At 54.2% G+C, this 24,032-nt stretch overlaps 1 protein-coding gene across 1 annotated transcript; it reads right to left on the bottom strand.

Annotated features, from left to right (window-relative positions):
* Nucleotides 1–624: 624 nt before the first annotated feature.
* On the bottom strand, nucleotides 625–22,873 carry RAB8A (RAB8A, member RAS oncogene family). Its single transcript, XM_004060218.5, has 8 exons — nucleotides 22,231–22,873; nucleotides 15,996–16,056; nucleotides 12,462–12,522; nucleotides 8,720–8,797; nucleotides 6,741–6,830; nucleotides 6,177–6,242; nucleotides 4,661–4,711; nucleotides 625–2,048 (listed from the first exon to the last, which is right to left on the bottom strand). Exons 1-8 carry the CDS (start codon nucleotides 22,352–22,354, stop codon nucleotides 1,956–1,958), a joined length of 624 nt encoding a protein of 207 aa, XP_004060266.1. The 5' UTR covers nucleotides 22,355–22,873; the 3' UTR covers nucleotides 625–1,955.
* Between the last annotated feature and the right edge of the window lie 1,159 nt (nucleotides 22,874–24,032).

Genomic DNA, 24,032 nt, shown 5'->3' with positions numbered 1-24,032 from the left:
TTTCACGAAAGACACATTACACACCTGTTGTTACAACTCATTGTTGGGGGAGTTAAGCATGGGGTGTGTGACCCCACTGTGAGAGGATTCTGGAAGTTTCTGTCTGGTTGCCTCTGGACTTCACTCTGCATGCCTTTTCCCTTTGCTGATTTTGCTGTGATCTTGGCTGTGAGTACAGCTCTCTGTCAAGTCCTAGGGAATGACTGGACCTGGGGGTGGTCTTGGGAAGGACCCTGGATAGAGTGGAAGGAACGCCCTGGAAAGCCAGCCGGGAGAAGGCCCCTAGAAGGACCTGCCAGGGAGGCAGGAGGGACACAGTGGCCGAGCTGTGTGCCAGAAGCCAGGTGACGCAGGCTCACCATGTTGGCCAGGCTGGTCTCGAACACCTGAGCTCAAGTGATCAGCCCGCCTTGGCCTCCCAGAGTGCTGGGATTACAGGTGTGAGCCACTGCACCAAGCCAGGAGGCTTCTTTTCCCAATTTAGTCTTTTGATGATGGGTGGCATCTCCTCTGAGGTGGCCGCTCGATGGGGTAACCCATGGGCTCTACCATCTTGTCCAGACCCACCCCCAGCACCTGGCCATGTCCGTGTGGCCTACAGGGAAAATGTGGACATAAAAATCCTTGGACTTTAAGATGAGCTTTAATTTGTTTGTTTTCCTTAAGTGCATTTATCGATGTAAACAGAGCATGTTAGAGATTCCCGGGGAGAGCAGACTATTGCTGATACGTTGGTTTTAATTCAAAAGAAACGATGATGCCAATGGTTTGGATTGACAGCAGCTTAAGGAGGAAAAAAAAAAAAAGAAAGAAAAAAAGAAAAGGCTGGTGACACCCCCCTGGCTTGGTTGACCTGGTCCCAATCGCAGTCCCTATGGGACAGCAGAGCTGTCAAAACAGAACCCAATGATGACGGCTGAAAATCAAGCCAGACTGCTGTGCGGTCAGCTTGCCGCCGTGGAATGCCTTGTGTCTTGGCCATGTCCAGCCAAGGGTACAATGTGCTTGTTCCCGATCACCCAGGTTTGCCATTGGAAGTCAAAGACAGAATCGCTTCATGGCACTACAGATGTGGAAAAATAAAAATCTCAGCTAGAAAGAACGTCCGATTTGGAGACAGCGGGAGGACACGAAGGAGTGGGGGCCATTTTGGTGCTGAGAGGAGGGTGCCCCAACTTCAGGAGGACCATGTGACGGCTGTGGTTGTTTTCGGGGTCACTTGCAGCACACACAGCGTCCCCTTGATGCTCGATGGGGACCGCAGACGGGCCTGCGGACCTAACCCCTGGCCGTGGACAGGAGAGGCTGCTCCAGGCTTCTTTCCTTCTCAATGCTTCACACAGGATTTCCTTCATTTGTGCTTTCCTTTGGTTTAACAGTTAAAAAAGAAGAGTGAGGGGGCAAAATGGTTTGTCACTTGTCCAAAACTGAGAGAAGAGGTGGAAGTGGGCGCCAAATCTCCTGGGTGATGCTTCCTGGGCCTGGCGATCGGTTGCCTTGCTCAGGGTTTGGGACCTGTTGCTCCCGGAACCACCGCTGGCCTTCTGGGACCTCGCTTCCGTGGTAGGGGACGTGAACCAGCCTCCTGGTGGAGCTTTGTGTTGCAGTGAGGCCACAAAGCAAAGGCCCAGAGGCAGAGGCCTGACACTGGCTGTGGTCGACGGTCACACCTTGACTCCCTCTCTCTCTCTGAATATATAACGTGTGGGTGGGCCCGTTCAGCAGATGTTACAGGAAAAATAGCAAATTTTTAACTTATTCCATCTCCAAAGTTGAAAAAGATCAGACAGTTACTAAAATAAACGATTTCTCAATTGCATTCTGGTGGCCGTGGGCCCGGTGGCCGCGGCGTGGGCGGGGCGTTGGAGGTGGGAGGGCCCCGGCTGAGTGAGGGGCTCACTCAGAACAGGCACAGTCAGCTGGGCTGAGCGAGGCTCAGAGTAAGGCGGTGTTCCTCACAGAAGAACACATCGGAAAAAGCTGCTCCTCTTCTGCTGGTCCGGTGTGATTTTGACTCCCTGGTTGCTCCCCTGGGGGCTGTTGCCTTCCTGAAATCACAAGAGGTTTTCTGAGGTTATCACTGAGAATCAGCACTAGGTCTCACAATCAACCAGCCATCCACCTAACCATCCACCTAACCATCCATCCAACCAACCAACCAACCAACCAACCAATCAAACAACCAAACCAATCAAACCAGCCAAACCAACCAACTAACCAACGAGCCATCCAACCATCCATCCATCATCTGCCAGGTCATCCATCCATTACCATTCCAGCCATCCAACCAACCGATCAGCCATCAAACCATCCATCCATCATCTGCCAGTCCATCCAGCTGTCCCCTTCCAACCATCCAACCAACCAACCAACCAACCAACCAACCAACCAACCAACCAACCATCCATCTATACCCTTTCAACCATCCATCCATCCACTCACCCATTCCCTTCCATCCATCTATCCACCTGCTTCCAACCAACAAACCAATCAACCAACCATCCATCCCTTCCAACCAAGAACCATCCACTCATCCATCCCTTTCCAACCATCCATCTTCTTCCAACCATCCATCCCCTTCCAACCAACCAACCAACCATCCATCCCCTTCTAACCACCTCATCCAACCAACCAACCATCCGACCATCCCTTTCCAACCATCCATCCACCCGTCCGTCTCCTTCCCCCCATCCACCCTCTTCCAACTAACCATCTCCTTCTAACCACCCCTTCTGACCAATCAACCATCCATCTATCCCCTTCCAAGCAACCACCTCCTTCCAACCAACCATTCATCCATCCCCTTCCAACCAACCAACAAACCAATCATCTATCTATCCAACGATCTCCTTCCAACAAATCAACCATCGGTTTATTCCCTTTCAACCAACCATCCATCCATTATCTTCTACCCATCCATCCAATTCTCTTACAACTGATAATTCATTTTTCAGAAACAGATCTATTTTCCATCTGCTATATACCACCCCTTCCAACCACTCTCTCACTTATCCGCCCACCCCATCATACCCTTCCCAGCACTTTGGGAGGCCGAGGCAGAAGAACTGCTTGAGCCCAGGAGTTTGAGACCAGCCTGGGTAACAAGTGAGATCCTGCCTCTTAAAAAAGAAAAAATGGCCAGGCGGGGTGGCTCACACCTGTAATCCCAACATTTTGGGAGGCCGAGGCAGGTGGATCACCTGAGGTCAGGAGTTCAAGACCAGCCTGACCAACATGGTGAAGCCTCGTCTCTACTAAACATACAAAAATTAGCTGGGCGTGGTGACATGTGCCTGCAATCCCAAGTACTCGGGAGGTTGAGTCAGAAGAACCGCTTGAACCTGGGAGGCAGAGGTTGCAGTGAGCGGGGATTGCACCACTGCACTCTAGCCTGGGCAACAGAGCGAGACTCCTTCTCAAAAAAAAAGAAAAAGAAAAAGAAAAAAATTAGCCAGGCATGGTGGCGTGTGCTTATAGCCCCAGCTACTTGGGAGGCGGAGGTGGGAGGATTGCTTGAGCCCAGGAGTTGAAGGCTGCAGTGAGCTGTGATGGTGCCATTGCACTCCAGCCTAGGTGGCAAAGTGAGACTCTAAAAAAAAAAATCTCTTTTTTAACTAATAAAAAAACTAAAAGAAAAAAGAATCAAACCTTGACCATTATACTGAAGAAAAAAAATTGCAAGAAAATCCCAAATTATTGTTGGTCAGTGCACTGGTTTCCATGAACTGTTTCCCATTTTGATTTAATGGCCAAAGAGCTGCTATTAAATCAATCACATGCCTCACTGTTCAACACATCGCATCTTAGAATTACAAAACAGATTTGCTTACATCAGATGTAAAACTTGAACGGCATTTTGTATTTTATGTGCATTCTCAAGTGACCAGACTTAACCCACAAATAGAGCGCCGTGTGCTCCTCGACTGGACAACCAATGTAACATGGCCGGGAAAGGGCAGTTGCTGGAACCAGGGCGAGGGAGGAAGGGTCACTACAGTGTTTAGGCACTAAATGCCCCCAAAGTACAGGGAAGTGTTTGATTCCGTCAAGAAAGCACCACTGATACTGAGCGCAGTGGACTAGGAAATCGCTAACGTGGTAAACAAAAAAAGCAAGAAACGAATGAGAGGGTAGATGGGTAGGGGTTCGTGCAGACTTCCCTGGAGGCCTCCAAGAACCCTGGGACACAATGAAGGTCGCAGAGCTGTCACAACTTGTAGCATCTGGGGCTGGGGTGGAGCGGGGGCAGGTTCTTGATCTGCCATGCTTGTCAAGACGATGAGCCAGCAGTTATCAGACACCAGCCCTGGCCCTGCCCAAGCGACCTAGGAAGGTTTTCTCCGAGCCGTGGCTCTCTGTCCTTGCACACCATGTTGTCTTTCTGGCCCTTAAGTGGAATGGAAAAGGCCGTGTGCTCCCTGCTAGCCTGGGGATTCACCGGGCACGGCCTTGTCTGCTTGGGCAGCGTCCCCAGGCTGGCACTGCCTGATGCTGATGCCCCAGCCACACCTGCAAACTCTTCCCCCTTTCCCAGCAATGTCCCATGGGGTCTGGCTGGGCCCTAAAAAGCAGGATCTAGGGCACGTCATATCAGTGCTGCTAACGACGATGGCTGGATCCCAGAGATCCACTCGGGGATCTCGGAAGGACACACACTCACCAATTTTTTGTCCATTTTTGCTTTGATGTCTCTGGCGAGAGTGAAAAATGCCTGTGGAATAAGCACATTGTGAGTCCTTGGGATGGCAGGACCCTGAGTCCTCAGCCACCCGTGTACAGCGGGTGTGGCGAGACAGCTTCCCAGGCGTGGGCCTCCCATTTGGCCCTTTGATGCCCGCCTCTGGCAGTGGGTTCATCTGGCCTGTCCGGCCCCAGCTCCTGTCCTTCCCCGGCTCCCTCTGCCTCCCAACCACCCTTACTCTCTGACATCAACTCTCACTTCCACAGAGCACCTTAGCATTGACGGGACTTTACGCATGCGCCACCTCCCCTAAGCCCTGTGAGATGGGGCGACACTCAGTTGGCCAGAGAGGAAACTGAGGCTCAGAGAGGCCAAGTGACTTGTCCAAAGGAACCCAGCAGTTAACCGACCAATCCAGAAGGATCTAGAAGGAGTGCCCAGTTCTTTGTCTCTGACTCCTAGGTTCTGTCAGCTCTGGCCTCCCTTCTGATGGTCAGGGAAAAAGGCAAGCAGCTCTGTGGCCAAACAAGCTTCACTCGGAGTCCTTGCCTGGCAGGGCTGGAAGCGGGAGCAGGTTCATCTCCCAGCACAGCCAAGGGTTGAGCTGCTGTCACAGCCTTGAGGAGGGGACATACAGAGATGGTGGGAGGCGTGATCCCAACATATATCCCCATGATGTGGGAGGTTCTGGAGAGGAGAGTGGCTTGGGGTGCGGAGGAAGGCCCAGGGGAGACTGAAGGTGTTCTTGGGGAGAGGCCCCCTGGGCCAGGCCCTGACTAGAAAAGGGAACCTGGCAGGCAGAAAAAGGGGCACACAGGAGGGAAATGCAGTGATGTATTGGAGAAGGGAGCAGCCCAGGTGGCCTGGGGAGGGCAAGGCCCAAGCCCTGGGTGGCAAACACCAGCTGTAGCTGGTGAGGGAGGGCTTTCCACGCCAGGCAAGGAGTCTAGCCTCTGTCTTCATGTCAGCATAGAGACTTTAGGTCGGGAGTGATATGGAAGATCCGCCTTGGAAACATGACTAGGATGGGGAAACATCACAGGATCGGCCGCAGGGCTGGGGTCGCCCCGTGGAGAGGGGAGGGTGGCATGGGCCCGGGTCCCATCAGGGCTCCCTGCTATGTCTGGGCTTTTGACAGGGGCCTCTCCAGGGTAAGTGGTGTGGCTGAGAGGGTAAACACAGAGCTGGGTCTTTCTGAGCCTTAGTTTCCTCACCTGTAAAACCGTGCCTATTCCCCAGGGCTGCCCAAGAGCCCGTGAGATGCGTCCTAGGTGCCCTTTGTGGTGCCTGTCCCTGCTGATGGCACATTCCCAGGGGCTGCCTGTGCTTGGCACGTGGCACTGCCCAGGAAATGTCCCTCAGAGGACTGACTGGCAGCCCTGAGCCCGAGGCTGGTCCGTCTGGCAGGACCTCCTCGGAGGACGCCAGCTCCCCCTTTAGCCTGAAGGGGCCGATCCTGCAGGCCCCATGTCTCCCAGCAGGGCCCGGGACTCACATTTTCCACGTTGATGTTGGCCTTCGCGCTGGTCTCCATGAACTTGATTCCATAGTCGAGGGCCAGCTGTGAGAGAGGGAGGCACACGCATGAGCACACCAGCCGCCGGGCGCATCTGAGCTTGCCTAAAACAGGAGCTGAAGGCAGGGCCGGCGCCAAGAGGGAGCAGCAACAGGGCTGGGGCTGTGGGCGTGACTTCCTGGATCACTCCCTCAAGTCTATAGTGAATGCCCCTCCACAGGGCCTCACAGGGCATGGAGTGCTGGGGATGGCAGCTGAGATGGGAGGGTGGCGGGGACTTGCTGGGATCAAACTATGGCTCTGTTCCCCACTCCTGTGGTCTTGAAAGTCTGGAGTGGGGCCATGGTAGGTTTTGATGAGATGCCCGCAGAGTGCACCCAAGAAGCCCCGGCTGGGTGTGTGCTTCTGTCATCCCATGGCACGTGCCCCACTGGGGTGACCAACTCGTCTCAGGCCCCTGGGGCAGAGGAGGGACAGGGGAAGGCCTCTGCACAAGAACCCCAAGACCCCGAGGCCCTCTGCCCCTTGTGCCACCATGCCCACCTTTTCTCCCCGTTCCTTGGAAACTTGTCTCTTGTCATTCACATCACACTTGTTCCCGAGTATCATCTTTTCGACGTCTGCAGAGGCGTGCTGAGAGGGAGGGGGACAGATGGGGGATCAGACCGGATGACACAGGCCAGGTGCCTCTGCCAACACACAGTCTGTCCCCAGAAATCAGAGCGGTGGGGTCAGGACTGCTAGGTACAGCCTGGTCTAAGGGACAAGCTGAAGCTCAGAGAGGCCAAGCAGCCGGCCCCATGTCACACAGCCAATGCCAGGGCTGGGGCCAGGGTTCTAGCTGCTACTCTGAGCAAATGCACATTTTCTGAAATGCTTTCTGGCAGCTTCTATGGCTGTATCAATCAAGCCCCCGCACCTGGGCTGCTGGGCGGGTCTAGCCTATGGGAGGTGAGTGAGGCTGAGATATTTACCCCCCGACCTTGGCTTTCCTCCTTCCCTCCCTGGATCCTCTGCAAGAGGCCCCAGCTGTTGTCCTGGGACCTTCTGCTTTGACACTTTTTTTTTTTGTTTTTTTTGAGATGGAGTCTCGTTCTGTCTCCCAGGCTGGAGTGTAGTGGCATGATCTCGGCTCACTGCAACCTCTGCCTTCAGGTTCAAGCGATCCTCAACCTCCCGAATAGCTGAGATTACAGGTATCTGCCACCACACCAGGCTAATTTTTTGTATTTTTAGTAGAGACAGAGTTTCGCCATGTTGGCCAGGCTGGTCTCGAACTTCTGACCTCAGGTGATCTGCCCGCCTGTCTCCCAAACTGCTGGGATTACAGGCGTGAGCCACCTCGCCTGGCCCTGACATTTCAACTCTCTTTTTGGGCTCCAGAAACAGGCCGTGCCTGAGGTGGTCGCAACTCGAGGCCATCACCAGCTGCAGGCACTTCACCACCCTGTCTGATGTTGCCCAAACTCTGCCCTCATACCCAAAGGCAGCTCCTTCGTCAAGTCTCCCTGGGTCCCCATGGAGCGGACCATGCTTCCTGGAGGACGGGGACACTGGAAACTGCTGTCTTCTTCCACCAGCTCAGACTTGGTCTCTGGAACCTACTGCGCCACTCTCTGCCTCACTTCCCATGAACCAGAAGGTGGCTCCTGCCCGCTGGCCAGAAACAGAGACCTTTCACAAAGACCAGGCTCTCCTCCTCTCCACGGATGAAGACAGCTTTCCCAGCTGGGGTGCAGCCCTGCACTGGCAAATTTGGCAGCACAGCCCTCTCAGGGTCACTGGGGAGGTGAGCCCAGTGCAATGACTCACAAATGATGGGGTGGCCTCTCGGCCTGGTCTGGGAGGTCCATGAGTCCTGGGCGGACAGTGATATGCCCTTTTGCTGTGGTTTTATAGATGGGAAAAGTTCTCTGGCTGTGCCTCAGACCTGAAGCCCCACCTGGTTAGTTATAGAAAGCTGCAGGTGCCGGCAGCCAGGAAGGCTTTGGGGGTGAGGTCAGCTCTTTGGGGAGCAGAAGATGAAGATGCTGGCTTTGGGAGGGGAGGAGGGGTTGGCCTCCTTCTCACTGCTCTATGGTTCAAGGTCTGAACACAGGTCGTTTGTACCAGGTCACACCCTGCTCCGATATAGCTCAAAGTACAACTGACGCCTGCTCACCACACCCTCCAACTACAAGGGTCACACCTGTGCTAGACCCTTCCTTCTCTAGAAAGCACCCAACACTCACGGTGACCACAAGCTTAGATATCCTTTCTCTTATGACCATGACACTGGCCAGATCCAACAGCCTAGCTGGAGGGATGGGCTCCGAGGGGCTCTGGGGTGGGGCCAGGCCAGTGTGTGGTCCCTGGGGCCGGCTGCTTGCATCTCAGTCCCTGCTCCCACCATGTCCCTGACTAGGAGGCTGTGGGCAAGTGGCCTGTATGTGTCTCTGCACCTTGGCCTTCTCATGAGTAAACCAGAGGGCTCTGGGACAAGGACTGAAGCAGGGACAGTGGGAGGAGCCGGAGGGCCTCACCTCCTCAATGTTGCGAATCCAGTTCCGGATGTTGTCGAAGGACTTCTCGTTGGTGATGTCGTAGACCAGCATGATGCCCTGCGCGGGGAGAGAAGACACAGGTGCCTGATCGGCTGCAGGCTCTGGAAGGGAGGCCTCAGTGGCACCAGAGAACAGTGGTGGGGAGCCCAGCACCCACTGCACAGCCAGGCCCACTAGCTGCCGCCCTCCCCACCTCTGTGGAGCCCCGGAAGCCAGCCCCCTCCTCTCCATCCCTGTGGCCCTTCTTTCTGCTGGGTTCTGGCACCAGCCTTGTCCTGCCCCCCGGGCCGCTGAGGTGACCCTTCTGCCTCACAGGCCAGCCCCTGCCACGCCCTCGCTGACAAGCCTGGCTGGCTCCCCTCATGGCCCACGGGGTGGTGCAGCCTGACAGTGGGAGCCGGTCCACAGGCCCACTGCCAGCAGCACTCCCCTCACGCTGACCCTCCCCTGCGATCGGCCTCCTCTTCACCCCTTGCTCACCCCACGCTCTGCCTGAGCCACCTACCACGCACAACTGAGCCCAGGAAGTCCTGACCCGACATCCACACAACTTCCAGTGACCCCACCACAGAGGGAACCGGCTGTGTTAAGATGGAGCCGAGAGTGCCGAGGCCCTTCCAGTTCCCTAACCTAGACGTGAGCAATTGGGAGACGGCTCGTGGGTCCTGGAAGAGCTTCGGGGCAGCCCCGCCTTAGCCTGGGTCCACAGCCTCGCTACTGCTGTGGACAAGCGCAAACATGCCCATGCGATGCAAGGGGAAACTGAGGCACAGAGACGTGACCTTTAAGATTCAAGCACGGGGGGCGGCGGGGGGCTAACTCCAAAAGCGCTGATGACACCTATCCTCTCAGCAATATCCCTGGGCCTTTTTCAGCCCCAGAACCCACATGTGGGGGCCACCCTCTGACGGTCTGTGTGGTTCTCGATGTCCTTGTAGAGTGCCCACAGCGGGCCAGCCTGCAGTGCCATCACAAGTCCCCCTTTGTTGCCGGGCATCCTGGGCTTCAAGGCACGTGGCCTGCTCATGTCCAGGCCTGGATTTCTTCCTTCCTCCTCGCTACCTGCTCCCCAGGCCCAGCCCTGCATCTGTGGCACCTGAGGGCACTGATGACTTCTGCTGCTGGCCAAGTTGTCTGGGGCCATCCAAGTTTGCAGAATAAGGACACGGGCCATGTGGTAATGGTGAGACAGGTGTGGGTGCAAGAGTGTGGGACAAAAATGACACAGATGGGGCAAGAAAGTCACTGCAACCCCAAATCCTCCTGGGAATTCAGGGACATGAATAATGGCCTCACAGTCAGCCGCAACCATGGCGAAGAACCTCAAGGCTGCAGTGGCCCATGATGTCTGCCATGCCCCATCCACGGTGGGCACACCCTGTGACTGTGACATGGTCAGGGACAGGGGGCGTGGGGCCCTTTATCCGGGGACTGGACCCTCTGAAAGCCCAGGATTCCTGCCTTCACCACTAAGTTGGTGACATGTGCCTAAGACTCAAATTCCTGGATTATACCTATTTCAGGGAGCTGAGGGGAGAACCTGGACGTTAGTGGGGCAGTGGGTAGAGCTCTCTCTTAGAATCAAGCAGAAGCACCTGGAAAACACTGAGCCAGCCATCCTATTCCAGGTTTTCCTGGAAACACCCCTCAGGGCTCCAAGTGACTATTTTCCAGGGCCCCGTCTGGGCAAACCTCACCATGGGTCTCTAGGCATCCAATGCTTCCCAAACTTGGGATTTTGAGGCCCAAGGGTCTATGAGCATGCTGACAGAGATGAGGACACAGCTGCAATGGTGGTGCTGTCCCATGTGACTGATACTGGCTACACAAGGCTCTAGGGCATCAGAAACATAGCTGCTCTGCCCCAAGGAGCTGGATTTTCAATGTTTTTTAAAATTAATTAATTAATTAAGTAGTTAAGCGACGGATTCTTGCTCTGCTGCCCAGACTGGAGTGCAGTGGTGCAACCTCGGCTCACCGCAACCTCCGGCTCCCAGGTTTAAGTGATTCTCCTGCCTCACCCTCCTGAGTGGCTGGGATTACAGGCATCCGCCACCACGCCCAGCTAATTTTTGTATTTTTAGTAGAGATGGAATTTTACCATGTGGCCAGGCTGGTCTCCAACTCCTGACCTCAAGAGATCTACCCGCCTCGGCCTCCCAAAGTGCTGGGATTACAGGCATCAGCCACTGCGCCTGGCTGGATTTTCAACGTTAATTGGGTAAATTCAAATAGCCACATGCAGCCAGTGGTGGCATCTATTCAGGTTGGCCTGGGTCTAGGAGGATGGAAAGCCACAATCATCTTGGTGCTGGTTGATGATGTGGGTGCTAGAGACAAACAGCCCAGCCCAGCCTAGCCATTTACCTGCTGAGTGAACTTCAGCGGGGCAGGCCACCGGGCCAAACCTCAGGTTCTTTGTTATAAAACAGGGATGACAATGGCGCCTGCACAAAGAGGTTCACAGCCAAAATGCAATGAGATAATCTGAGCCAAGACCTGGGCCCACTGCCTGGTGCAGGGGAGGGCTTGGTGATCAGGGCAGGGTGGAAGGTGGCTATTTGGGCCCAGAGAAGAGCGGGACAGGCCCCAGGTCACACAGTTTTCTCCAGAGGCTGAAGCTCCCCAAGACCCCAGTGCCCTCAGGCCGCCTGCCCACCCTCCACCAGAGAACTGTGAGGTGGGGGGAAAGAAATACATTAATTTTACTGAGGCACACTAAGGCTGCAGCCCACACGAGTGGGTTTCCATGAGGTTTCGAATGCCATGTGGGATGCTCTAAACACATAATGCCTCCATTCATCTCCACCCTCCACAAGTCTTTCCTGAGCAACTACTGCAGACCCAGCAGGTTCCCCGGGGCCAGGCAGATGGCAGGGACCAGGATGTGGCACTGCCCTCATCGAGGAAACAGGCAGCTGCCTGAGCAATTAAATGATGGGGTATGCGGAGGAAAGAGTGGGGAGAAGAGGGACCTGGGAATGGGGAGAGGCAGCCATTTATCCTCAGCACAGCCTGAGACACAGTGCTGTGCTCCGTTCCCTTTTCCAAGTCAGGAGATGGAGCTCAGTGGGCAAGCCAGGGTCTCAGGCCAGGTCCAGGGGCTCCACCTCCTGCTCCCTCTACCCCTGAATGCCCTGCCATGTACACACAGGGCCCCTGACACAGGACCTCGTCCCATCCCTGGCCGCCTTCTGCATCTAGTTAAGGCCTGGCCCAGAGAAGGTGCTTGAGAAATGTTTTGAGGGATGATGACTGAGTCTTCCCATCACGTCATCCCGCCTCAGGCCTGGGTGACGGATATAACGGCCGACAGCCCAGGGCAGGTCAGCTCCTGGAAGATCTTCAAGCTTTTGGTAGCAAATTTCATAGAGATAGATGCAGGTCATGTGACAGCTCCTAAAAGTCGGGGCATGCCGGCTTCGACTGCACTGAGCTCACCTGGAAGAACCGGCTTCCTGTGTCTTTCTTCATTCCCAAAGAATTATGTTTCCACTTTATTTAAACCTTGCATTGTCTCTGCAGCCAGAAGGGGAGGTATGTACATGGGGGTGGGCCGGGGCACAAAGCCTGTTCCTAAGACTAACTTGGGACCAAGGAGCCCTGAGGAGTTGGGGCACGGGCTCCACAGAAACATCTAGGCTTCGGTAACCAATGCACAGTGACGCTCCCATGTTGACTTAAAAAGCAGATAAAAAACAACCAAACAAAAAATCCCTACCATTGCACCCCTGTAGTAGGCCGTTGTAATCGTCCGAAACCGTTCCTGACCGGCCGTGTCCCTAAACATGAAGAGAAGGGATATTAGCAACATTAAAGGAAAATAACTGTCCCCAGTAGGAGACAAGGAGCATCTACCCGGGATGCCTGGCTTTCTCACCGGTCAGCCACTGTGATACCTTCTTCTGCTAAGGCAGCACCTTCTAATCTCCCTATTATTACAGGGAAGGACACTGGCCTGGAGGGGTTAAGGTCATTTGATGTGGCAGAGCCATGATGGGATCCCTGACCCATGCGCCTTCTCCTCTTCTGCACCTTTGCTTCCAGGGAATTCTCCCTGGAGTTTCTGGTTCACAGAAGAGCCAGTCATGTGGCTCAGGAACATAGCTCTTGCTGTTGAGGGTGGCTGGGACTCAGGAAAAGCTTTCAGGCCTGCCATCTTGGTTTGAATGATGGGGAAAGTCCCTCCTCATCTGCATGACAAGGAACACAGGACCTATTGCCCGGGAGGTGATGCCTGGGTAAGACACACCCATGCCCAGCCCAGCTCCTGGCTTGAAGGGTACTTAGTGTTTGGTTTAAAGGTAGGTAACCTAACTGGCCGGGCGCAGTGGCTCACATCTGTAATCCTAGCACTTTGGGAGGCCGAGGCAGGTGGACCACCTGAGGTCAGGAGGTCGAGACCAGCCTGGCCAACTTGGTGAAACCCCGTCCCTACAAAAAATACAAAAATTAGCCAGGCATGGTGGCACGTGCCTGTAATCCCAGCTACCTGGGAGGCTGAGGCAGGAGAACTGCTGGAACCCAGGAGGCGGAGGCTGCAGTGAGCCGAGATTGCACCACTGTACTCCAGCCTGGGTGACAGAGTAAGACTCCATCTCAAAAAAAAAAAAAAGGTAACCTAACTGGCCTGGTGCAGTGGCTTACATCTGTAATCCCAGCACTTTAAGAGGCCGAGGCGGATGGATCACCTGAGGCCAGGAGTTCGAGACCGGCCTGACCAACACAATGAAACCTCATCTCTACTAAAAATACAAAAATTAGGCGGGCATGATGGCGTGGATCTGTAGTCCCAGCTACTTAGGAGGCCGAGACACAACAATCGCTTGAACCTGGGAGGTGGAGGTTGCAGTGACCTGAGATCGTGCTGCTATATTCCAGCATGGGTGACAGAGTAAGACTCTGTCTCAGGAAAAAAAAAAAAAAAAAAGCCAGGCGTGTTGGCTCACTCCCGTAATCTCAGCACTTTGGGACGCTGAGGCCAGCGGATCACCTGAGGTCAGGAGTTTGAGATCAGCCTGACCAACATGGTGAAACCCTGTCTACTAAAAATACAAAAGTTAGCCAGGCATGGTGGCAGGTGCCTGTAATCCCAGCTACTCGGGAAGCTGAAGCACGAGAATTGCTTGAACCAAGGAAGTGGAGGTTGCAGTGAGCTGAGATCATGCCACTGCACTCCAGCCTGGGTGACAGAGTGAGACTTTGTCTAAAAAAAAAAAAAAAAAAAAAATTAAAGGTGACCTAACTGATTGGTGACAGAGCCAGGGCAAGACTCAGGTCTTTTGTCTCCAAGCCCAGGGTTCCTCCCACGGCCCTGCTGGGACCCGGAGGGCTCTATACGTCTGGATTGTGCAGAAACACCTTGCTTGGAGCTAAGCTGACTTTCTGACACCAGCAGCAGGAGACATGAGTGGTTAAGAAGTCATTTTTGCCAGGTGCAGTGGCTCACGCCTGTAATCCCAGCACTTTGGGAGGCCGAGGCAGGTGGATCACCTGAATTCAGGGGTTCGAAGCCAACCTGGCCAACATGGCGAAACCCTGTCTCTACTAAAAATACAAAATTAGCCGAGCGTGGTGGCAGGCACCTGTAATCCCAGCTACTTGGGAGGCCGAGGCAGAAGAATTGCCTGAACCCAGGAGGCGGAGGTTGCAGTGAGCCAAAATCGTGCCACTGTACTCCAGCCTGGGCAACAAGAGCAAAACTCTGTCTCAAAAAAACAAAGAAACAAAAAAAAAAAAACAGTCATTTTTTTTTCAACTACAGTCCTTAGAAGAGTTTTGAGTCACTAACCTCACCACGATTGCTAAGAGCAGAAGCAGGAAGGCAGGAGGAAAGTGAAACTTCTGCTTGCTGATGCAGTGTCACTTTGGACTTGGGAACAAAGGGTGACACAGCACCAACGTGCTGGAAGTGGAGAAACTTCCATGGCTTGGAACTTACAAGGCAGCCAGAGCTTGACTTACTACCAATGTCTGCAGGATGAACTGCAAGTTAAACCTACCCGACTCCCAAAGTCAGATTAAGAGGTGAACAGTAGGGCCGGGCGTGGTGGCTCACGCCTATAATCCCAGCACTTTGGGAGGCCGAGGTGGGTGGGTCACCTGAGGTCGGGAGTTCGAGACCAGCCTGACCAACATGGAGAAACCCCGTCTCTACTAAAAATACAAAATTAGTTGGGCGTGGTGGTGCATGCCTGTAATACCAGCTACTTGGGAGGCTGAGGCAGGAGAATCACTTGAACCTGGGGGGCAGAGGTTGCGGTGAGACAAGATCGCGCCATTGCACTCCAGCCTAGGCGACAAGAGCGAAACTCTGTCTCAAAAAAAGAAGAAAAAAAAAGAAGAGGTGAATAGCACCTGGAGTCAAGGGTAGCTGTGGGGCTCCCTGAAACTGGCAAGTGGGGGTGACCGGTCACACTTTGAGACTTGAGGGAGGATGACTTCGTGGCCCATCTCCTGGCACACTGCTCCCACTCAAAGGCACTTGCCTGGTTTGGGTGACAGGGAAATTGCACCATGCTCTTAAATGTGACTTCTCTTTGTTTTGCTCAGGGCCAGTGACTCTATGCGAGTGGCATGTGTGCAGGGCAGGACCCCACTATACCCACCACCTGAACTCAGTCTCAGCAAACTAGAATCAGGCCAGCGATGGCGACTTGGAGTCTCCCCACTTCCCTAATTGTATGTGCATGGGAAGTCACCCTTAGTTCTCAGGAATGGAAACAGGCTCAACATTAAGCCCGGCTCTCGGCTTAATTTCGGTTTGGGGTTTCGGTCTGTATGCTAGGAAGGGAGGCCAGGCCTGCCCCAGGGGAGAAAAGAGGAAGTGAAGTTGGACCTTTATGCTTCTGAGTGGGTTGAGAGGCTCAAAAGGAAACTCTCGGCTGGGGCATCTCACAGTCCCTGCAGGCGTCACCAGCACCTGGCACTGAGAGGGCTCTCTTCCCGTTCAACAGAAGCAGCCCACTCTGAAGGCCAGACCCAGATGGTGCCCACTGTGGAACACTGAGCTAGCCAGGGCTGGGCAGCTTTGTGCCTATGATGCTGTAGGCCCTGGTGCCCTGCAGCCAGCAGAGGACAGCTCTCTGGGCTGGGTATAAACCTCCAGGAGCTTCTGGAGAAAGCCCCATGTGCCAGGACTGGGCACCAAGAAATGGAGGCCAAGGTCACAGGGACGGTGGAGGGAGAAGGCCAAGGGCTTCTGGCTTGAAGCCATCGCCAGGTGGAGAGAATGACAGAGAACAATGACTCTTACCATATCTGCAGTTTAATTCTCTTGCCATCGAGCTCTATGGTCCTAATTTTAAAGTCAATTCCTGAAAGAAAAAAGAAAAAAGGCACGTCACTGTCAGCCCATTTCCCAAGTTGTGTCTGAGCTGGGCGCCACCAACCTGTGCAGGTGACAGCTGTTGTGGCTTACGGAGACCCTGCCTGGCGCTGGGCATGCGGGATGTCGGAATATCCAGATCTGGAAACACTTGAAGATACTTTCCCTCTCCAAGAGCTGATGGGAGCAGTGCAGAGCAAACCCAGGGGGCGCGGGTGGCAAAGCCCTGCTCTTGTCCCTTGCTGCCAGCTGAACCTGCCTCCCCACCCCAGGCAGTTGTACGGAGTGGGTCTCAACAGAGCCCTCTGCAGGCCTGAGTCCCTCGCTCCCCAACACCCTGCAGCTGACCGACCCCCAGGCACACAGGGCCTTAGGCCCCACCATGCGTCAATGCACATGGTCACGTTCTCTCCTGCCCCCAGCTTTTGTACACGCTATTCATTTTCTGCGGGTGGTCTGTGTCCCACTGGCCCGTCAGCTGGGCAAACTTCTCCTCCTTTAAGGCCCCCTTGAAGATCACCTCCTAACAAGCCTTCCTGAGCCTATCTTCCTTGTCTCTCACCTCCCGCTTTCATCCCCTTTCCCCAAGGTGACCTCGCAGCCACCTTGATGTTCCCCAGGCTCCCACTGTTCACCCGCAGTCCCCTCCCCAGCCTTCAAAAATATAACCCTAACCATGTTACACAGCTAACCTCTGCTCCAAACTTACTTTCTTTTTTTTTTTTTTTGAGATGGAGTCTCGCTCTGTCGCCCAGGCTGGAGTGCAGTGGCACAATCTTGGCTCACTGCAGCCTCTGTCTCCCAGGTTCAAGTGATTCTCCTGCCTCAGCCTCCCGAGTAGCTGGGACCACAGGTGCCTGCCACAATGCCCGGCCAATTTTTGAGTTTTTAGTAGAGATGGGGTTTCACTGTGTTGGCCAGGCTGGTCTCAAACTCCTGACCTCAAATGATCTGCCTGCCTCAGCCTCCCAAAGTGCTGGGATTATAGGCATCAGCCACCGCACCCGGCCCTCTGCTCCAAACTTTCTAGTATGTCCACCAACAGATGAATGGATGAACAAAATGTGGTCCAACCATACAACGGAATATGACCCAGTCATAAAAAGGAACGGAGTACTCATCCATGCTATACAATGTGGATGAACCTTGAAGACAGGATGCTGAGAGAAGCCAGACACTAAAGGTCACTTAGTGTGAGATTCCATTAACAGACATGTCCAGCATAGGCTCATTCATAGAAACAGAAAGCTGATTAGCGGTTGTCTGGGGCTGGGGGGCACATGGGGAAACTGGAAGGGTTGGTATCCTTTTTTTTTTTTTTTTTTTTGAGATGGAGTTTCTCTGTCACCGGGCTGGAGTGCAGTGGTGCGATCTTGGCTAGCCTGGAGTGCAGTGGTGCGATCTTGGCTCACTGCAACCTCTGCCTCCCGGGTTCAAGTGATTCTCCTGCCACAGCCTCCCAAGTAGGTGGGACTGCAGGCACGCGCCACCATGCCCAGCTAATTTTTCTATTTTTAGTAGAGACAGGGTTTCACCATGTTGGCCAGGCTGTTCTCGATCTCTTGACCTCGTGATCTGCCCACCTCAGCCTCCCAAAGTACTGGGATTACAGGCGTGAGCCACTGTGCCACCGTGCGTGCCTGGCCTTGGGTTGGTGTCTTTTTGGCATAATAAAAATGTTCCCAAATTGCCTGTGGTGATGGTTGTGGAACTCTGTGAATGTACCCAAAGCCACTGAATTGTACACTGCAAATGGGTGAACTGTATGCGAATTCTATCTCATAAAGCTATTTTTTTTAAAAGCCTCTTTCAGTGGCTTCCCTGCCCCACTTCCCTCAAATAAAGTGGAAACAGCTGCTCATGTGTGTCAAGGTCCTGCCTAACCTGGTCACCTCTCAGCACTCCGGCTCATGACCTGCTCTCTCTGGCCACACCATCCACACAGCGATTTCCTCAACATTCCAAGCATGCTCCTGACTTGGGGCTTTGATGTTTGCTCTTCCCTGCCCTGGAAAGTTCTTTCTTCTGTAGCTACCTGGCTATCCCTTTGTTCAGGTTCCCATTCAAGTCCCCTCCTCAGGGGAACCTTTCTGACCATCCTCATCAGTTCTCCCTTTACCTATTTATTAACATAACTGACATACATGTATGTATCTGCTGCATGGACCTGGGCATAATGCTTGCAGATCATAATGGCACATGTAGATGAGAAACAGCCAGACCCAGCCTTTGCCACCAGGAGTTTGTTCAAGTCCCTGCTGGAGAAGACTTGAGGCCCAGGCCTGGCTGGGCCTCTCTGAACCCAGGGTGGGGATGCTAATTCCATCCATCCAGCCCCAGCACTGGACTTTCGCCCTCTCAAACGTAAGCTCCCTGGGGCAGGGACCTGACAAGTCTCATCCACTGCTATTACCTCCAGTAACTGAACACACAGGGGTTGAATACACATTTGCTAGAAGCTGGTACCTCAGTCCTGCACGCACCTTGACTCACCTGTGTCCTCTCTGCAGCCCTCTTGCCAAAATGGCTGCCTGGCCCACAGAAGACACTGGCAAAATATGGCTGGATCAAAGTATTAAAGTGCAACAGGGTCTACGCGGTGTTGAGCGGTTCACAAAGCACTTTCTCAAATGCCAACCCTTTCACTGGAGGAATCAATGGGCCCCTGAGGAGGCAGTGGCGCCGAGCCAGGCTGGTGAGAACCCATTCCAGGGAGCTACAGGGCCAAGTTCACACCACAAATGATCTATGGGGCTTCTGAGAATAGGCTTTGGTGAAATGTAACTTTTGGCAAAATGTTAAGGATTGAGTGGCAGAAAATGAACAGCCACTCAATCCTTGTCTATAAAGAAAACCCAGAGGTACACTCAGCCAATATAGAATTGCTTCTTTTTTTTTTTGGAGACAGAGTTTTGCTCTGTTGCCCAGGCTGGAGTGCACTGGCACAATCTTGGCTCACTGCAACCTCTGCCTCCTGGATTCAAGCGATTCTCCTGCCTCAGCCTCCTGAGTAGCTGGGAATACAGGCAAGCGCCACCACGTATGGCTAATTTATGGAATCACCTTTAAGCATTAAGGTGATACTGCTTCAGGACTAGACAGCCCAGTGTGCCCGGGCTTCCTAAAACATTCCCCATTTCCTGTCACACGTGTACAGGGACACAAAAAATCGAGGAGCACTGTTAGGTTGGCCAAGCTCCACAGCAGCACTCCGCCCTACACTCCTCTGGGTTTTATTAACATGCCAAATTTAATTAGGAAGTGTAAACTTTACGAGGCCTAAGAATTATGAGGCCTGACCTTCAAGGTCATGGTGAATTAGACTTTCCTAGAAGACAGAAGGCTACAAATGGAAGGAGGGGAATGAAGGGGTGGGAGGGAGGGATCTTAGGGTCAGGTGCCACCTCCACCTTGCTAGGTAACTTTCACCAAGTCACATCCTCATCTGCAAATGGAAGAAAGCCTCTTTAAAGCTCAAAGTAACTCTAAAGACGGGGGTTGGGCTGGGCGCGGTGGCTCATGCTTGTAATCCCAGCACTTTGGGAGGCCAAGGTGGGCGGTCACGAGGTCAGGAGTTCGAGACCAGCCTGGCCAACATGGTGAAACCCCATCTCTACTAAAAAAAAAAAAAAAAATACAAAAATTAGCTGGGCATGGTGGTGGGTGCTTGTAATCCCAGCTACTTGGGAGGCTGAGACGGGAGAATCGCTGGAACCTGGGAGGCGGAAGTTGCAGTGAGCCGAGATCGTGCCACTGCACTCCAGACTGGGTGACAGAGAGGGACTGTCTCAAAAAAAAAAAAAAAAAAAAAAGAGGGGGGTTTGTGGGGAAGGCCGGGAAACTGGGATCTGAGTGAATGCAAGCCAGTCTGCTCACAGTTAACATCATTTCTTTCTTTCTTTTATTTTTATTATTTTTTTTTAAGACAGGGTCTCGCTCTGTTGCCCAGGCTGGAGTGCAGTGACACCATCACAGCTCACTGCACCTTGACCTCCCGGGCTCAATCGATCCTCCCACTTTGGCCTCCCAAGTGGCTGGGTCTACATGGGTGAGCCACTGTGCCCGGCTAATTTTATTTTATTTTTTGTAGAGATGGGGTTTGCCATGTTGCCCAGGCTGAATTAACACCACTTCTTGATTGGTTGGAGCACAAGAATTACCCTAAAGTTTAGCCTTGGAGTGGGGGAGGGGGAAGAATTCAGAAACATCTGTCTTCAGAGGCTGGATGCTGTCACTGCAGGAGCCATTCATTTGCTTCCTCTAGATGGCCTCTGGTTGTGGTGACAACCCCTTATTGTCTAATTCTAATCCTCAACCACCAGGGCACTAGGCTGGGCAGACAGTGTCACTCCTGCTCTAAAGACAGCAGGGCTCAGAGAGGGGTAGTGCACATTCAAGGGCAAACAGCAACTGGAAACCAGACGTAATGATTTCCAGTCAATTCTTTCTATTTTACATCTGGCATATAACTGTTTTATAAAGCACAGCTCCGCTGGGTGCGGTGGCTCATGCTTGTAATCCCAGCACTTTGGGATGCCGAGGCAGGCAGATTACAAGGTCAGGAGTTCGAGACCAGCCTGACCAACACAGTGAAACCCTGTATTTACTAAAAACACAAAAATTAGCTGGACGTGGTGGCGGGTGCCTATAATCCCAGCTACTAGGGAGGCTGAGGCAGGAGAACTGCTTGAACCCGGGAGGCAGAGGTTGTAGTGACCCGAGATCGTGCCGCTGGATTCCAGCCTGGGCAAAAGAGCTAGACTCCGTCTCAAAAAATAAAATGAAATAAAATAAATAAAGCATAGCTCCTGGAGGAGGGCAAGAATGGAATTAGCACATTATCTGGGGTTCAGGGAGATAACACGATTCTGTCGAAGTGACACAGTAAGGCAAAGGCCATTCCCTAGGTTTTCTTGAGTCGGAATAAACTCCTGGACTTAGTGACCGTTCCCCCACTTTCCCCATCCCTAGCAGGGCTACAGAGCTCACAAGCCACTCAGATAGGTGTTACTCCCGGGTCAAACCTTTTCACTGTGGGCCAGGACTGCTTTTGTGGCACTGAGAGAGGTCAGCTCCACTTCTGTGGACATCACAACTGAGATGCACCAAGCCAATTCTGTTCAACCACAACGTGGGCTGGCCCTACGGGAAAAGCTGTTCTAAAGTGACAGCCGGAGTCTTGGGCCCTTTGATAGGGAAGTCAAGGCTGTCTGTGGCAGTGGCTGATTTAGTTTCTCGCTGAGGCTTTTATCTTGCATCTTCTTGGGGATGACAGGTCCCAGGGCAGGCAGTGCTGTCACTTGCCATTGCTGTCATTCCTGGAGCAGGATGAAAGGTGGGCAGGGAAAAGGTCCTGACTCTTCTCATCATTCCTTCTAGAGGAAAATACACTTATGAGGGGAAGCATGGTCAGGGAGAGGGGCTCAACCTCTGAACGCTCCAGAGAAAAGAGCAGGAACGGTGTGGGTTAGAGTCCCGGCTCCAAGGTGCATTAGCTGAGCTTGTCATCAGCTGGGAGTGTGCAGTGGCATCTCTCTAGGAGAGCTAAGCCTCGAGTTTTGGGTTGAGACACAGCCAGGTTCAAATTCCATCAAATCCCATCCTCACCACCTGCAGACTGTGTGGCCTTGGGCAAGTTCCATGCCCTCCCTGAGCCTCAGATTCCTCATCTTGTGAGACGGGCTCATAACAGCACTTAACACCAAGAACTGGAGAGTGTGAAAACGCACGTGAAGCACTTGGCACATAGTAAATGCTCATTAAGATGAGATGCCACTGTCTTTTTCCCATGGCCAATTCCCCATGACTCAGTTTCCACTTCTGCAAGGCAAGAGCCTCAAAAGAACCGCTTCGAGGGCTGCTGCTAGGACAGATCGCGAGGACGGGCGCGAAGACCCCAGTCCAAGACATAACACGCCCTAACGAGCGGGCTGAGGGTCGGAGCCTCAGTCTCACTATCTGCAAAATGGGCACCTGGTCTCCCCCACCACGGCCCAGGAACCCCCGAACGGCGGTGCAGGCGACTGCTCTTCTCCCTTTAGGCCCCCTCGACCCTCTCAGCGCCCTCGGCCCGTCCAGCCCTGTAGATCCCTCAGCCCCAGCCCCTCAGGGGCGCGCCCAGCCCGGGCCTCCGGCGCCCCCAGCCATTCCCCGGTCCCGCTACCTATGGTGGAGATAAAAGTGGAGTTGAAGGCGTCCTCGGAGAAGCGGAACAGGACACAGGTCTTCCCCACCCCCGAGTCCCCGATCAGCAGCAGCTTGAACAGGTAATCGTAGGTCTTCGCCATATTACACTCTCTCCCCGACGGGAAGTGCGGCCAGCGCCTCTCCACTGGCCACCAGCACCGTCCATCAGCACCGAGCCCGCCCCTTATTGGCTCCAGGCCCGCTGCGCGACACCGCGGCCGACGCCCGCCCCTGCGTCCCGCCAGTCGCGGGGAGACCTTGGGAGGGGGCGAGCGGAGCGCGGAGCCGGAAGCAGCCCGAGCGCACCTCCCATTGGCCGGCACTAGGGAGAGCACGGGCTCTGATTGACCAGCAGTGAAGAGTCGCGGGGCTTCAAATGGGGACGAGGCGGGGGCGTGGCATTATGTGGCCCCCACCTTCCACCCCCGACTCGGGCGGCCCGGCCCCGCCCCACTATAGGAGAGGGAAGGCAGGGAGAGGCGCCAACAGGTCGCGCGCCGGCAGCCTGGGGGGCGGGGCTTGGGGTGCGTGCGCACGCGCGCCCGGAGTTCCGTTAGGCGACAGCAGAGGGCGCACGCCAGTAGTTGGGGCGGGTGTCTCTGGGTCCCGCCCTCACAGCTCGCGCAGGCGCAGTAGGCACGGAGGCGAGCGCGGGAAAGCAAGGTATCGCTCTCAGCCTTGTCTGCGGTCTGCGAGTCGGGGCAGTGGGGGCCTGGGGAGGAAGGAGAGAGGAGGCGCTGTATGTTCGAAAAGTGACCCAAGCCGGACGCGGTGGCTCACGCCTGTAATCCTCGCACTTTGGGAAGCCGAGGCGCGTGGATCACGAGGTCAGGAGTTCAAGACCAGCCTGGCCAAGATGGTGAAACCCCGTTTCTACTAAAAATACAAAAATTAGCCGGGCGTGGTGGCGGGCGCCTGTAATCCCAGCCACTCGGGAGGCTGAGGCAGAGAATTGCTTGAACCCGGGAGGCGGAGCTTGCAGTAAGCCGAGATCGCGCCATTGCACCACAGCCTGGGCGACAGAACGAGACTCCGTCTCAAAAAAAGTAAATAAAAGTGACCCAAGACAAGCTCCGAGGTCTGTGGCCTAGCGACCTGCTTAGAGATACCCAAGGCCTCCGCCACCTGGGCGGCTTCACCGCCACAAGCTGTGCCCCGAAGCGCGCGTCGGTCTCCTCAGGGCCCACCCTCGGCCACCTTAGGGGTTGTCCGGGCCAGCCCGGGGATGATGGGGGGAGGGGTTAGAGCAGTGTGGATGCTGGGTCCTATCTAGGGGCCAGGGCTCTCAACGTTGAAAAAACTGGCCGGGGCGTTGGCTCCCGTCTGTGATCCCAGTGCTTTGGGAAGCCAGGAGGTTGAGGGTGCAGTAAGCCGTGATCGCCCCACTGCACTCCGGCCTGGGCGACAGAGCAAGACCCTATCAAAAGAAAAAAAGGCTGGGCACGGTGGCTCAGGCCTGTAATCCCGCACTTTGGGAGGCCGAGGCAGGCGGATCACGAGGTCACGAGATCGAGACCATCCTGCCTAACGCGGTGAAACCCCGTCTCTACTAAAAACACAAAAAATTACCCGGGCGTAGTGGCGGGCGCCTGTAGTCCCAGCTACTTGGGAGGCTGAGGCAGGAGAATGGTGTGAACCCGGAAGGCGGAGCCTGCAGTGAACCGAGATCGCGCCACTGCACTCCAGCCTGGGCGAGAGAATGAGACTACGTCTCAAAAAAAAAGAAAAAAGAAAAGAAAAACAGAGGAGAGATACATTTGGAAAATCGGGCTTGCAGCT

Source organism: Gorilla gorilla, chromosome 20, assembly GCF_029281585.2.
Source record: "Gorilla gorilla gorilla isolate KB3781 chromosome 20, NHGRI_mGorGor1-v2.1_pri, whole genome shotgun sequence".
NCBI lineage: Eukaryota > Metazoa > Chordata > Mammalia > Primates > Hominidae > Gorilla > Gorilla gorilla.
Note: the sequence above shows the minus strand (reverse complement) of the source record. Positions and strands in the feature narration are given on the sequence as shown.